Source organism: Callithrix jacchus, chromosome 2 (assembly GCF_049354715.1).
Source record: "Callithrix jacchus isolate 240 chromosome 2, calJac240_pri, whole genome shotgun sequence".
Classification (NCBI taxonomy): domain Eukaryota; kingdom Metazoa; phylum Chordata; class Mammalia; order Primates; family Cebidae; genus Callithrix; species Callithrix jacchus.
The window spans coordinates 80,630,719-80,646,660 of NC_133503.1; the positions used below are offsets into that span (position 1 = coordinate 80,630,719).

General features: G+C 38.3%; 1 protein-coding gene across 2 annotated transcripts in view; it reads left to right on the forward strand.

The window, feature by feature from the left end:
- FBN2 (fibrillin 2) overlaps positions 1–15,942 on the forward strand; it is a 270,327-nt gene that overhangs the window by 140,580 nt on the left and 113,805 nt on the right. For both annotated transcript variants that reach the window (XM_035290955.3, XM_035290956.3), the window contains 3 exons: positions 4,235–4,387; positions 5,984–6,217; positions 7,166–7,303. In XM_035290955.3, coding sequence (XP_035146846.2) covers positions 4,235–4,387; positions 5,984–6,217; positions 7,166–7,303 — 525 coding nt within the window. The remainder of the gene's footprint in view (positions 1–4,234; positions 4,388–5,983; positions 6,218–7,165; positions 7,304–15,942) is intronic.

Below are 15,942 nucleotides of genomic sequence, written 5' to 3' on the forward strand. Positions count from 1 at the left end.
ATCTATCCTTTTACCATTATGTAATGGCCTTCTTTGTCTCTTTTGATCTTTGTTGCTTTAAAGTCTATTTTATCAGAGATGAGAATTCCAACTCCTGCTTTTTTTTTGCTCTCCATTTGCTTGGTAAATCTTCCTCCATCCCTTTATTTTGAGTCTTTGTGTATCCTTGCATGTAAGATGGGTTTCCTGGATACAGCACACTGATGGGTTTTGGATTTTTATCCAATTTGCCAGTCTGTGTCTTTTGATTGGTGCATTTAGTCCATTTACATTTAGGGTTAAAATTGTTATGTGTGAATTTGATACTGCCATTTTGATGCCAAGTGGCTGTTTTGCCTGTTAGTTGTTGTAGATTCTTCATTATGTTGATGCTCTTTAGCATTTAGTGTGATTTTGGAATGGCTGGTACTGGTTGTTCCTTTCTATGTGTAGTGCCTCTTTTAGGAGCTCTTGTAAAGCAGGCCTGGTGGTGACAAAATCTCTGAGTACTTGCTTGTTCGCAAAGGATTTTATTTTTCCTTCACTTATGAAGCTCAGTTTGGCTGGATATGAAATTCTGGGTTGAAAGTTCTTTTCTTTAAGAATGTTGAATATTGGCCCCCACTCTCTTCTGGCTTGTAGTGTTTCTGCCGAGAGATCTGCTGTGAGTCTGATGGGCTTCCCTTCGTGGGTGACCCGACCTTTCTCTCTGGCTGCCCTTTGTATTTTCTCCTTCATTTCAACCTTGTTGAATCTGACGATGATGTGCCTTGGGGTTGCTCTTCTTGCGGAATATCTTTGTGGTGTTCTCTGTATTTCCTGCATTTGAGTGTTGACCTGTCTTGCTAGGTGGGGGAAATTTTCCTGGATGATGTCCTGAAGAGTATTTTCCAGATTGGATTCATTCTCTTCGTCCCCTTCTGGTACACCTATCAAACGTAGGTTAGGTCTTTTCACATAGTCCCACATTTCTTGGAGACTTTGTTCATTCCTTTTTGCGCTTTTTTCTCTGATCTTGGTTTCTCGTTTTATTTCATTGAGTTGATCTTCGACTTCAGATATTCTTTCTTCTGCTTGGTCAATTCAGCTATTGAAACTGTGCATCCTTCGCAAAGTTCTCGTATTGTGTTTTTCAGCTCCTTTAGTTCGTTCATATTCCTCTCTAAGTTATCCATTCTTGTCATCATTTCCTCAAATCTTTTCTCATATCTTTTTTCAAGGTTCTTAGTTTCTTTGCATTGATTTAATACATGTTCTGTTAGCTCACAAAAGTTTCTCATTATCCACCTTCTGAAGTCTAATTCCGTCATTTCATCACAGTCATTCTCCGTCCAGCTTTGTTCCCTTGCTGGTGAGGAGTTTTGGTCCTTTCTAGGAGGTGAGGTGTTCTGGTTTTGGGTGTTTTCCTCCTTTTTGTACTGGTTTCTTCCCATCTTTGTGGATTTATCCACTTGTCGTCTGCATAGTTGCTGACTTTTCAATTGGGTCTCTTAGTGGACACCCAGATTGTTGGTGATGAAGTATTTCTGTTACTTGGTTTTCCTTCTACCAGTCTAGCCCCTTCGCTGTACGACTGCTGAGGTCCACTCCAGGCCCTGCATGTCTGGGGTGCACCTATAGCAGCTGCGGAACAGTGAGGGATGCTACCAGTTTCTTTTTCTGCTATCTTTGTCCCAGGATGATGCCTGCCAAATGTCAGTCTTTTGGATATAGAGGGGTCAGCGAGCTGCTTGAGGAGACAGTCTGTACTTTATAGGAGCTCAATTGCTGAGCTGTGAGCTCTGTTGTTCATTCAGGGCTGTTAGGGTGCTATGTTTGATTCTGCTGCAACAGAGCTCATTAAAAAAACCCCTTTTTTTCTCAAATGCTCTGTCTTGGGAGGTTGGGGCTTTGTTTTTGGATGTCTGTATAGGTGTCCTGCCCAGCTAGGAGGCAGTCTAATCACTATTTGACTGCCGAGGCTCCACCCTGCTGTTGTGAGGTTCGCCCTGTTGCTGCAGGCTCTTGCTCTTCTGCTGCAGTCTCCGCCACGGGCTAGCCCTGCAGCGGAGTCTCTCTGTTGTAGCAGGTTGCTTCGGCAATGGCAGGCTGCGTCAGCAGTGAGCGTGTATCTCAGTAGGGGCGGGTTGCCTTGGCAACTGCAGGCTGCGTCAGCAGTGGGCGTGTGTCTCAGTCGAGGCGGGTTGCCTCGGTAATGGTGGATGCCCCTCCACCACGGAGCACCTCAGGGACCGTCTCCATGGCGAGCGTTTGGAATCGCTGTTTTGTCTGTCCCACTGCACTATCCCAAATGCTGTGTCCCTGCAATCCCCTGGGCTGGCCCACTGCCCAAGTCCCTTTCAGTCTCAAGTTCAGCCCTCTCAAGTCTCAGGTTGCCATTTCAACAGGGCACCTGGACAAGCACGCCCTCTGGGGATCGCTGGGTAGGGCCGGCTGCTGCCACCCCAGCTGCCGGCTTCTCCAGGCAGAGCCTCTGCCTGGTGTCCCGTGTCTCCTTTATACTTGGGAATTTCCCTGTTCTGTGGGCAACAAAGATCAGTCTGAAAATGCAGCTTTGACTCACCTCTCCGCGGGTTAACCGAGAGCTTCAATCCTGGGTTGTCCTCACAGCGCCATCTTGAGTTCCTCCGAACAGTTTTTTCTTAATTATTGATGTACAGATACTGATTGCTGTGGTACATCTTTCTTCTTGTGACCATAGGCAAAACATCTTTGAAAGCATCTTGATAAAGCTAAACAATATGTTGTTAATTAAGCTCACAATTTTTTCCTTCGGTTAAGATAAAGGCAGTTTCAGTTATAACCCAGAGAGTTTCCAGATGATCTTCATAATTTATTCCTATGCAACTTTTCATTTTATGCAGTCTTTTGCAATCGTCATAACTTGTCTTCTAGCCTTTATCTGATCATTTTGATCCGTTGTGTGTCCTGCTATCAGAATGACCTCTATTGCAGTCATATTTGATCATGTAACTTCCTTACATCAAATCCTACAGGGTAATACACAGACTCCTTACCATGCAGTCTGCCAAACTGGGCTTATCTCTTTTTGCCTCTCAATACATAGTTTGACACAATCAGTTGCCCTAGTTCTTGAAAATATCTCAGACGTCTCTGGCTTAAATAACATATGTACACTCACAATTCACAGCTATGTATGTTCAGCCTGACCATGCTTCTGCATTCCAGGTTCATTCATTCAACATTCCAAATGTCTCTTTAAAACATGTTTTAAAGAGAAGCCTTGCCTTGTGTTGTCTAATCCTGTTTCTTCCCTCTCCATCCCCATCTCAGCTGTGCAAGTCAAAAACTTAGGAAATGTCTAAGACTCTCTTTCTCTTCTACCCCACACCCAAGCAAGTTCTCATTAGCCGTACCTTCAAAACATGTCTGCCCTCTGCTCAGCCTCTTCATCTCCACTGCTGTTACCCTCATCAAAGCCATCATCATCTCTCACCTGAATGTGTTCAGTGTCCTCTTCACTGGTCTCTGTGCTCTCACTACAGTCAGTTCTCATAGCAGCCAAAGAGATCTTCTTGGAAATGTAAACCATTGTCTTCTCTCATTGTAACCATCCAGGAAATCTCCAAACACTCCACTCGAAATCCAAATGAAATCCCAAGGTACTTTCCTAGTGGCCTTCAGGACCATCTGTGATAGCCTCTGCTGTCTCTCTGAGCCCTTGCTCTCACACTTTCCCTTTTGCATGCTGTTCTCTAGTCATAGTGGCCCCTCATTCTTTGCACATGTGAAACATATTCTCTTCTTCCTCAAAAGCTGCTCTTTCTTCAGATACTACCATGGCTCATGCTCTCATTTTAGTCCATTGTTTTCTCACTGTTTTAGGTTGCTTCTGATCAACTTTTATAAAATAATCAGTCAGATATTGCTGCATTTGAGACAACCACAAAACCACAATGACATACAACAGTGCACATCTCCAGACTGAGGATCAGGACTGGGTTGTTGCTCTCCTTCAAGCTTCAGAATTGCCTGGCTTTAGCTTCTTGCTGCGGTGTGTCCTCCTATCTACTCCATGTCTTTCATTGTTCTGTCCCTGGCTTGATGAATGTTTGTCAGATAAATGAGTAAAGGAAGGAATAAATGAACAGAAATTAAGAGAATGAAGGAAGGAATAGATAATAGAAATTAAGTAGTATAAGTCACTTCACCTACATTCATCTCATGTGCCATGATTATTGTAAGAACCTAAGATATTTCTGCCACATCTTCTGTTTTATTTTTACATGCACAGATCAGAGAACAGGCATGTGTTTCTCGGGCCTGGTGAATGGTCGTTGTGCACAAGAGCTCCCGGGGAGAATGACGAAAATGCAGTGCTGTTGTGAGCCTGGCCGCTGCTGGGGCATTGGAACCATTCCTGAAGCCTGTCCTGTTAGAGGTTCTGGTACGTGGCTGGCTACTGGTGTTCTCGGGACAGACACTGTTAGGGAAATTAGTAACAATAATTTATTTTGCACTCTGGGAGACCAAGGCGGGTGGATTGCTTGAGTCCAGAACTTCAAGACCAGCCCGGGCAACGTGGCGAAACCCCATTGCTACCAAAAATAATACAAAAATTAGCTGGGCTTGGTGGTGCATGCCTGTAATCCCAGATACTTACAGGGCTGAGGTGAGAGAATCACATGGGCTTGGGCAGTCCAGGCTACAGTGATCCATGATTGTGCCACTGCACTCCAGCCTGAGTGACAGAGTGAGACCCTGTCTCAAAAGGTATATATATATTTTGCTCTTCTCCTTGAAGTCAAGTCATATTTGTCTTCCTTTGTGTATTTTTAATATGACTTGAGGGTTTTTGTGGGAAATGAGATAGCATTGTTATTTAGGATCAGTTTTGATAATACCCAATTTAGTAACATCAGACAAATTCCTCAAAGCCGATTGACTTGTTTTTGTCCAGATATTTTTAAAAATTATTTTGAATGTTGTTATTTCAATTCAGTTTTTAAATCTACTGATCTTTCGTTCCAGAGCTTAAATATCTTCGAAGAAGAAAGCTCTGTCTTTATTTCAGGAATACCTTCATCTTATAATGTCTCAGTCTTTGAAGATATTTTTCTCTCTTCTCATGATCTTGAAAATTAATCATGCAAGAGTATGATGATGCCTCTTATTAACTTTGCTATGGTAACTGCCATATAAATGATGCTATATTGGGAAATTAGGGTTATGAGAAGTAGTTCTTCTTGATATGTGTAAAATGAGTAGTCAAGTACAATTAGTGCTTATCACATAAAGATATATTAATATATTCAGTTATATTATTTTCTCTTTAAATTAAAATCATGAAAACTAATTAAATTTTTGAAATATACTTACAAAGATTTATACCAATATATACTGCCATCAGAAAAAATATCAAGACACATTTATCATTCTTTCAAAATCTCTAAGTCATAAAATACCAAAATCTTTTAGTAAGGCAACAAAGGGTGCAATTAATGCCTAGTAAATAATTTTGGATTCTCCTAGTCCCACTAGTAGTATGTAATTAATATTTTATATTTCTTTTTATATAGTGCCTTAATTCTGCAAACAGTTAAGGAAATAAGGCAATTGCTCTCTTCTTGCTTCTCGTTACTTTGTCACTTGGACAAAAAAGGAGCATATTTTAAAGCTTATTAGATACTGTAAACCATTAAAATCCATATTAGAAAAAAATTTTTTTTTCTAAAACAATTTTCTAACATGGATTTTAATGGTATACAATATCTAACAAGCTTTAAGCATTTTTGTCTATTCAAGTAAATTTTCTATATTCATAATTATGTCTGGAATTTTATGTGTTGCACTTAGGGTGCATAAAATAAAAATGCACATATAAATCATTATTTGTTTATGCAACTCAGTTAAAACAATTTAACTTAATTGTATTGTGTAGTATAGGTAAGCCAAAGTGACCTAGTACAATGTACCAGTTGCTTTTAGTATGGAGGAAGATATTCACTTAAACTTTCTTAATTTAAACTTTCTTTTTTTCTAGAGGAATATCGCAGACTTTGTATGGATGGACTTCCTATGGGAGGGATTCCAGGGAGTTCTGGTTCCAGACCTGGAGGCACTGGGGGAAATGGCTTTGCCCCAAGTGGCAATGGCAATGGCTATGGCCCAGGAGGGACAGGCTTCATCCCCATCCCTGGAGGCAATGGCTTTTCTCCTGGCGTTGGAGGAGCCAATGTTGGGGCCGGAGGACAAGGGCCTATCATCACTGGACTAAGTAAGTAGTTAGTTTTCCTGTGGACTCTTTAGTTTTCTGCCTCAACTGATATTCTAATATCTAACATAATTTTAATTTTTCAAAAGGGTTGTGTGAACACACTTGCATAGGTGTATGTGCGAAAGAGAGAAGGAGAGAGAGGGAAATCTATTTCAGGGTCTGATATGTAGTAATACCAAATTTAGCACAGTGTTACTTTTCAGTTCTGTAAACTTTCTGTTAAATTAGAGAAAAGAATGTGTGACCCAGGTTCTCTTTGAAAATACATACGAGAGCCCAGTAATATTCCAATCCAGTTGACACCACCGAAAAGCATGTTTTTGGTTCCAATGTATTTCATTTGGCTGTTTGCAGCTGCCCTATTCAAACACCCCCTTGAGTTAATTTCCAGAACCATTTCTCAGCTGAGATAAACTGAATGTTTGCCCTGTGCCAATTCAAATATTGTAATGTACATATCTTTCCTTTCCTCACCCTTTTTTGTTGAATTGCTTAAGAAATTGAAAACCGTGGGCTTCAGACCAGAGTTGACATTCGTGTACTTGACATTTAACTTCATTCTTTTTAGAAGCATTTCTCCTGCAAATAATTTTTAAGGATGTCCTATAGTGTTATGTTTATTCTTTTTGGCATATTGCTGATTTACTAAATCTGAATATCAGCAGACTTACAAAGGAGAAATGGAAAGTACTCAAATGTACTGTAGAACATTCCTGAAATTTGAAAAAGACATTATTATGGGCAAGATTTCCAGATGTGTAACTTAACAAATGCAAGTTACAGCCATGTGTCTCAGTAATATTTTTTAGATTTTAATAAAATATAAAATAATATGAGCTTCTGATATATACCTAATTAATTTACTGTTAAATGTCCTTTAAAAATCAATTTAGGAAAGAAATGCATGTTGTAATGATTAAATATAATTGTGCTTTTAATTTTTCATAGCAATCCTGAACCAGACAATAGATATCTGTAAGCATCATGCTAATCTTTGTTTAAATGGACGCTGTATACCTACTGTCTCAAGCTACCGATGTGAATGCAACATGGGTTATAAGCAGGATGCAAATGGAGATTGTATAGGTAAGTTCCTGATTCTTGAATAATCCTTCTTAGTTTTTTTAGTAGCTGTTAGATTACAGGATCAAATTAGAGTGAATATGATTTTTTAAGTCTTTTGAAATAAAGCTAATTTCCAAACTGTCTCTTCTGTGTGTATGCTATTCAATATGCCCCCTTAACCTATGCTGAGCTAGATCACTTCAAGAATTTCCTACCCATTCAGGTCTTAAATATTGTGATATCTGTCTCTGACTCTCCCTTTCCTTCCTTCTTAGAATTGCTGACTCTTAATATAAACTAAAAATAAAAAGGAATCTATGTAACAATGAATATATTTTGAGAACAATTTGTTGAGCATGAATCCATTTTTAAAAGATGACAAGACACCAGTGGACTAAAATCTGATAATGTCAGGGCAGTAGTTTTCAAATATGTTGGTCTTAGACTCATTTAAACTCTTAAAATCATTGATTATCTCTATTTCAGTAGTTACCTAATTCGAAATTAAAAATGAAAATATTAAAACATTTATTGATTTATTGAAAAATAACAATAATAAACCCATTGCATGTTAATATAAGTAACATTTGTATGAAAAACTACATTTTTGAAAACAGAATGTGTGGAAACAAATGTTGTTATTTTACATTTTTGCAAATCTTTTAAATGTCTGCCTTAAGAGAAGCCAGTTTGATTCTCATGGCTGCTTCTGCATTTAAGGTGTGGTGATAATGTTGTTTTGTTGAGGAATGAACATCTGTCCTCAAACAGAGTCATAAATGGAAAAGAATAAGAATGGCATCATAGGCTTTTCAGATAATTGTGGTCGTTCTTTGATATTCCACTAAAACTTACAAGGAGTAATTCTTGAAGTTTAGTTAACCATGTAGGAGCTGAAACCATGTTAGCATACTTTTTGTACTCTGTTACATAAAGTCTATTGGTTTGTCTAATGTTTGAATGGATTTTATAACATGCATTGGTCATTTGAAATATATTGATTCACTGTATTATTCAGATCTTTCCAAAGTTGACATATTTTACCAAATACTATCAAAAAACTATATTTGATAATATCACCATCAGACTTATAAAATACCTTCAAATTTCTGGGAAACTGTCAAGCACACAGTGTTAAATACTCTTTATGAATTCTGTCACTTTTAAGCTTGGATTTTAACGCTAGCGTCAAATGCAGTCTGTTGTTTTTCTCAAAGTGACAGGCTTAATTCATTATTTTCAAGAAAATGTCTGCCAGATTAATAACTCGAAATAACTACAATTTGTGTGTCCGTCATTCTTCAAGTAAAAACAGTATTCTGCGGAAAAAGCTGCTAATGGAGTACATGACTCAAACAACTACACAGGAGCTTTTCCTTGAGACACAGGCACTTACAGTGCTTCAGTCAGCAACAATGTGTAATGTACATTTTGTCACAAATATTTTTAAAATGTATATTCAGGAGTCAAGATTATTATTAATTTAATGGTGTCGTCAGTTTTATATATATATATATATATATATATATATATATTTTTTTTTTTTTTTTGAGATGGAGTCTCGCTCTGTCACCCAGGCTGGAGGACTGTGGTGCGATCTCGGCTCACTGCAACCTCCGCCTCCTGGGTCCTTGCAGTTCTCTTGCCTTAGCCTCCCAAGTAGCTGGGACGACAGCTGCACACCACCGTGCCTAGCTAATGTTTTGTATTTTAATAGAGATGGGGTTTCACCTTGTTATCCAGGCTAGTCTTGAACTCCTGAGCCTCCCAAAGTGCTGGGATTACAGGTATGAGCCACCGTGCCTGGCCCGTCAACGATATTCTTAAGTGAAAATGTCTTTTCTAAATACCCTCTGAGTTCATGGCATTGACTGCTAGGACAATTTGGTGCTACTGCCTTAGGCTGTGCTAAGCCACCATCATTGCTCTTGTGCCATTGGAGCAAATGTTAACATGATTAAAAAAAAAAAAAAGTAAATAGCATCTTAATATGATTGTGAAAATAGTTTTGAATCAAACTCACTCTGAAAGGATCTCTGTGATCTCTAAGGTCCCAGAGACCACACCTTGAGAACAGCTGCTATAAAGAGGCCCCAACTTTCTTATAGGTCATATACAAAAAGTTTAACAGTGAAAGAGTCATGTCGCACTCAGGAGACACATTCCCACAGAATCAGTGGTAGTGGTAGGCTTGGAAGTTCTGATTCCCTAAATGCCATTTAAATTGATTTGTGCTCATACACTCTGATCTGTACTAGTGATGTGGTAAAAGGAGAGACCATCAGGAACATCTCATCCAGCAGCAGAATCAGCAGTACTTAGGGGTTACATTAGTATCTGCGAAGGATAAGAAATCTCCCCATGCAGTTAAAAAAGATCAATAGAGAGCAGCCAAGATGGCTAAGTAGACATAGCCAGGAAGAGCATTTTCTACCAACAGACCAGACCATCAAGAAGACTGGCGCACTCTGAGAGAATCTTCAGAAGGCATTAAGAGTGTATGGAGGAGCACACGGACCCCCCCAGACTGAAGTAGGAGGAAGCTGCGAAGGCTTCATGGGGGTTGCCAAGTGCCAAGACTTGTTCCTGACCCCCAGCAGTTCCTGAGGAACGAGTGAGTTAAATAGGTGAGGAGTGGCCCACTCTTAGTAGGGATCTCTGGAATTCTACCTGCAGGAGATCCCAAAACCTGTATGGACATTTGAGTTGACTGGGAGAGCTGCTTGGAAAGGTAGCAGGGACAGGACTCCAGCTTGTTCAGATCCCAGAGGGTTTGGCACTGGAATGGCTGTGACACCCGTACCCCAAGACTTGCCGTTTTCTAGGGGGCTTTGGCATTGGTTGATTGTTGGACCTGGACAGAGCAGAGCAATCTAGCCCATGGAACAGGGCCAGTCTGATCTGAGCATCCCCCATCTGCTGACCTCTTTCAGTGTTCCTGCATGGCTATGTCTACTTGCAGCACAGCCTCAGATGCCCATCTGGGGCTCTTCCCACTGGTCACCACCATAGCTCCTTTGCCAGCAAACCCTGCCTAACCATTGGAGAACTTCAGTAGTGCCTCTGTCAGCACACTCCCACCTGCAGCCTCTCCCCACTACTTTGTTGGCATGCACTTGCCCACAGCCTCCCCACATTGCTTTGCTGGCACATATGCACGTAGGCCTCCCCACCCCATCACCACTGACAAGTTCTTAAGAAAGAAGCAAACTGATCTGAAAGCTGAAAAACTTGCTACAAGAATTTCATAATACAATCAGAATTATTAACAAAAGAATAGAACAAGTTGAGGAAAGAATCTCAGAGCTCACAGACTGGATCTTTAAATCAACTCAGTTAGACTAAAATAAAGAAAAAACAATTAGAAAGATTGAATGAAACCTCTGGAAATAGGAGATTATATAAATAAACCAGACTTACAACTCATTGGCATCCCTGAAACAGAGGTAGAAAGAGCAAGTACCTTGGAAACGTATTTGAAGATATTGTCCATGAAAATTTCTCAAACCTTGTTAAAGAAGTCAGCATTCAAATTCAGGATGTCCAGAGAATCCTTGTAAATATTATGCAAGGTGCCAACCTCAAGGCATATAATCATCAGATTCTCCAAGGTCAAGAAGAGATAAAAAATTTTAAAGGCAACCAGAGAGAAGGGAGCAGGTCACCTACAAAGGGAACCCCATCAGGGTAACAGTGGACCTTTCAGCAGGAACCCTACAAGTCAGAAGAGTTTGGGGGCCTATGTTCAGCATTCTTAAAAAAAAAATCCCAACCAAGAATTTTATATTCAGCCAAACAAGTTTCATACGTGAAGGGGAAATAAAATATTTTTCAGACAAGCAAATACTGAAGGAATTTGCCACCAGACCTGCCTTACCAAGAGGTCCTTGAGGGAGTGTTAAACATAGAAATGAAAGACTGTTACCAGCCACCACAAAAACAAACTTAAGTACATACACCATTGACACTGTAAAGTAACCACACAATCAAATCTGCATAACCTGCTAATGCAATGACAGGATCAATCAGCACATACCAATATTATCCTTGAAAATGAACAGGCTAAATGACCCACATAAAAGGCATAGAGTGGAAAGATAGATAAACAAGATTCAACTATATGTTGTCTTCAAGAGACCCATCTCACATGCAGTGACATCCATAAGCTCAAAGTAAACAGACGTAGTAAAAGCTACCAAGCAAATGGAAAGCAAAAGCATGGGAGTTGCTGTTCTAATTTAAGACAAAACAGACTTTAAACCAACAATGATTTAAAAAGACAAAGAGTGGCATTACATAATAATAAAGGTTCAATGCAAAAAAAGGTTTCTGTCTCCTAAATATACATGCACCCAATACTGGAGCACCCAGATTCATAAAACAAGATTTTAGAGACCTACAAAGAGACTTAAATAACAACACAATAGTAGTGGGAGGCTTTTACACCCACTGACAGTATTAGACAGATTATCAAGGCAAAAAACTAACAAAGATATTCAGAACCCAAACACATATGGCCAAATGGACTTAATAGATATCTACAGAACTGTCCACCCAAAAACAACAAAATATATACATTTGCCTCATCAGTAGCACAGCACATATTCTAGATTGACTACATACTTGGCCATAAACAATTCTCAATATAATCAAGAAAAATGAAATCATACCAATCACACTCACAGACCACAGCATAATAAAATTTGTATAATTAATAAAAGCAAAGATATAATGTAAGACTCTCTAGGACATAGCTAAATCAATGTTAAGAGGAAAATTAATAGCATTAAACTCCCACATCAAAAAGATAGAAAAATCTCATATTAACAACTTAACATCACACCTGGAGAAACTAGAAAAATAAGAGCAAACAAATCCCAAAGCTAACAGAAGAAAAGAAATAACCAAATTCAGAGCTTAACTGAATGAAGTTGAGATTGAAACAACATTCAAAACATCAGCAAAACCTAAAGTTGGGTCTTTAAGAGAATAATTCAGATCAATAAACTGCTAGACTGATAAAGAATAAAAGAGAGAACACTAAAATAAGCATAATCTGAAAGGACAAATGGGACATTACCAACAACCCCAAAGAAATACAAAAATCCTCAGAGACACCTCTATGCACACAAACTACAAAAACTTAAAAACACTTCTATGCACACAAACTAGAAAACTTAGAAGAAATGTAGAAATTCCTGGAAGACTACATTTCCCAAGATTGAGCCAGAAAGAAATTGAATCCCTGAGCAGATCAATAATGAGTTCTGAAATTGAATCAGTAATGAAAAGCCTACTAACCAGGAAAGGCCCGGAACCAGAAGGATTCACAGACAAATTCCACCAGATGTATAAAGAGGAGCTGGTATCATTCCTATTGAAACTATTCCAAAAACTTGAAGATGAGGGACTTCTTCCTAACTCATTCTATGAAGCCAGAATTATTCTTATACCAAAACCAGGCAAAGATATAGCAAAAAAGAGAAAACTTCAGGCCAATATCCTTGATGAGCATAGATGCAAAAGTCCTCAACAAAATACTAGAAAACTGAATCTAGCAGCACATCAAAAGGTAATTTATCACAATCAAGTAAGTTTTATCCCTGGGATGCAAGGTGAGTCCAGCATATGCAAATCAATAAATGTATTTTATTACAGATTTTATCTCCTATTTCTTTCAGAGACAAAGAAATCAGAGACAGCACAAACAAATGGAAAAACATTCCATGACAATGGATAGGAAGAATCGATACTATTAAAATGACCATAGTGCTCAAAGCAATTTACAGATTCAATGCTATTCCTATCAAACTATCAACATTTTTCAGAGAATTAGAAAAAAAAGTATTTTAAAATTTATGTGGAACAACAACAACAACAAAAATAGCCTGAATAGCCAAAGCAATTCTAAGCAAAATGAACAAAGCCAGAGGCATCACACTACCTGACTTCAAACTATACTACAAGGCAATAGCTACCAAAACAGTATGGCACTGGTACAAAAAAGACATGTAGACCAGTGGAACAGGTTAGAGAACCTAGAAATAAAGCCACACACCTACGACCATATGATCTTTGACAAAGTCAACAAAAGCAAGCAATGAAGAAAGGATTCTGTATTCAATAAGTGGTGCTGGGATAACTGAATAATCATATGCAGAAGATTCAAACTGAATCTCTTATTTTCACCATAGGCAAAAATTAACTCAAGATCGATTAAAGACTTAAATGTAAAACCTAAAACTATAAAAACTCTGAAGAAAACCTAGGAAATACCATTTTGGACTTAGGCTGTGGCAAAGATTTTATAACAGTGACTCCAAAAGCAACTGCAATGAAAACAAAAAACAACAAATGAGACCTAATTTAACTAAAGAGCTTCTGCACATCTAATGAAACTATCAAAGTAAACAACCTATGGGAGTAGTAGAAAATATTTACAAACTGTGCCTCTGACAGTAGTCGAATGTCCAGAATCTATAGGGAACTTAAATTACAAGTGAAAAACAATCTCATTAAATAATGGGTAAAAGAATGAGCAAACACTTCTCAAAAAAAGACATACATGCAGATAACAAGCATATGATAAAACAAGCTCAGCATCACCTCTCATTAGAGAAATGCAAATCATAACCACAATGAGATACCCTATTATACCAGTCAAAATGGCTGTTATTAAAAAGTAGATGCTGGTAAGGTTGTGAAGAAAAGAATGCTTATTCACTGCTGGTGGGAATGTAATTTAGCTCTGCCACTGTGGAAAGCAATTTGGAGATTTCTCAACCAAATTCAACCCAGCAATACTGGGTATAAACCCAAAGGAATATAAAATGTTCTACCATAAAGACACATGCACACATATGTTTATCATGGTACTATTCACAATAAAAAGACATGGAAGCAACCTAAATGCCCATCAATGGTGGACTGAATAAAGAAAATGTGGTACATACACACCATGGAATACTACATAGCCATAAAAAAAAGAATGAGACCATGTCCTTTGCAGCAACATAGACAGAGCTGGAGACCATGGTCCTAAATGAATTAACACAGAAACAGAAAACCAAATACCATATGTTCCCATTTATAAGTGGGAGCTAAACATTCAGTTTGCATGGACACAAGGAAGGGAACAAGAGACACTGGAGCCTGCTTGAGAGTGGAAGGTGGGAGAAGAGTGAGGATCAAAAAACTATCAGGTTATTACATGGGTGATGAAATAAATCTTCACACCAAACCCCTGTGACATGAAATTTTCCTGTGTTAGAAATCTGTACTTATACTCCCTGAACCTAAAATAAAAGTTGGAAAGAAATGTGTGTGTGTGTATGTGTGTGTATGTGTGTGTACAACATTTCTTTCTACCGGTCTGAGTTCTGAGCCAATTGAGAGAGAGGCAAAAATCCCATTTCATATGGAGTTCTAAAAATTTTGAAAATTAAAGCTGTTTGTACTGTCTAGACTCCTTATTCGTGCTTGCTTAGTTTGAAGTCTTAAAAAAGTTGGTCGTGATCCTAAAATATACTACATGTTCTCAGACACTTGCCAAAGCTGTGATTAATACTGTCAGCTTTGGACCTATATCTGAAAAATGCCAACTATAATTTCATGTAGAGCCTTGGTTTTTCCAAGTAGATTTTTGGTCCCCAGGTACCACTTGAATATTTTCTCAAGTTTTCCCAACCTGTGCACCCTGTGTTGAAGAATAGAGAGATTCTAAGCATTTATTTCTAAAAGTTAAGGAGGGAAATGAAGCTCTAAAGGTGAGCTGTAAAACAGCCCCTGAGTTCCTCAGACAACGTCTTATATCATAGGTGTTCATGACTCCTAAAAGTCTGTAAGCCAAAGAAGACAAGGCCATGTCTTTTTCTTAGTTAATCATGATGGAAGTGTTGTGCAGATTTTTAAACTAGCTTTATTGTGGTTTAACTAACATACAATAAGTTGTGTATATTTGAAGTATATGGCTTGGTAAGTTTTGATGTATGTATACCAATAAAATTATGACCACAATCGGATAATGAACATATCTGTCACCCTCATAAGGTTTACCTTTGCCCTTTGTAATCTCTCCATCTTGCTCCCCCTTTCATCCATCCCCAGAACCCATGCTGTCTCCAGGCAATTACTGATTAATCACTGTACATTAGTTTGCATTGTGTAGAATTTTATAACAATGGAATTATACTATTACATATATGCCTTTCGTTTGGTTTCCTTTAGTCAGCTTAATCTGTGATTCATCTATGTTGTTGTGGAAGTAAATGATTGATTACTTTTTGTTGTGAAATAGTATTTTATTGTATGGATATACCACAGTTTATTTATATATTCCAGTGTTGATAGTCACTTACTTTGTTTCCGGTTTCTGGCTATTACACATAAAGCTCTTATGAACATTCATGGACAAGTGTTTATAAGCATTTTAGTTTTCTTGAGTTTATTCCTAGGTGTGGAGTGGCTGAATTATGTGAGGGGAATATGTTTAATTATTTAAGAAACTGCCAAAATGTACTATTTTACATTTCTAGCATCAGTGTATGAGAGTATCCATTACTCCATAACCCCAAGCCATCACTTGGTATAGTCAGGTTTTTACATTTAGCTATTGTAATAGGTATACAGGGGTTTCTCACTGTGGTTTTAATTTACATTTC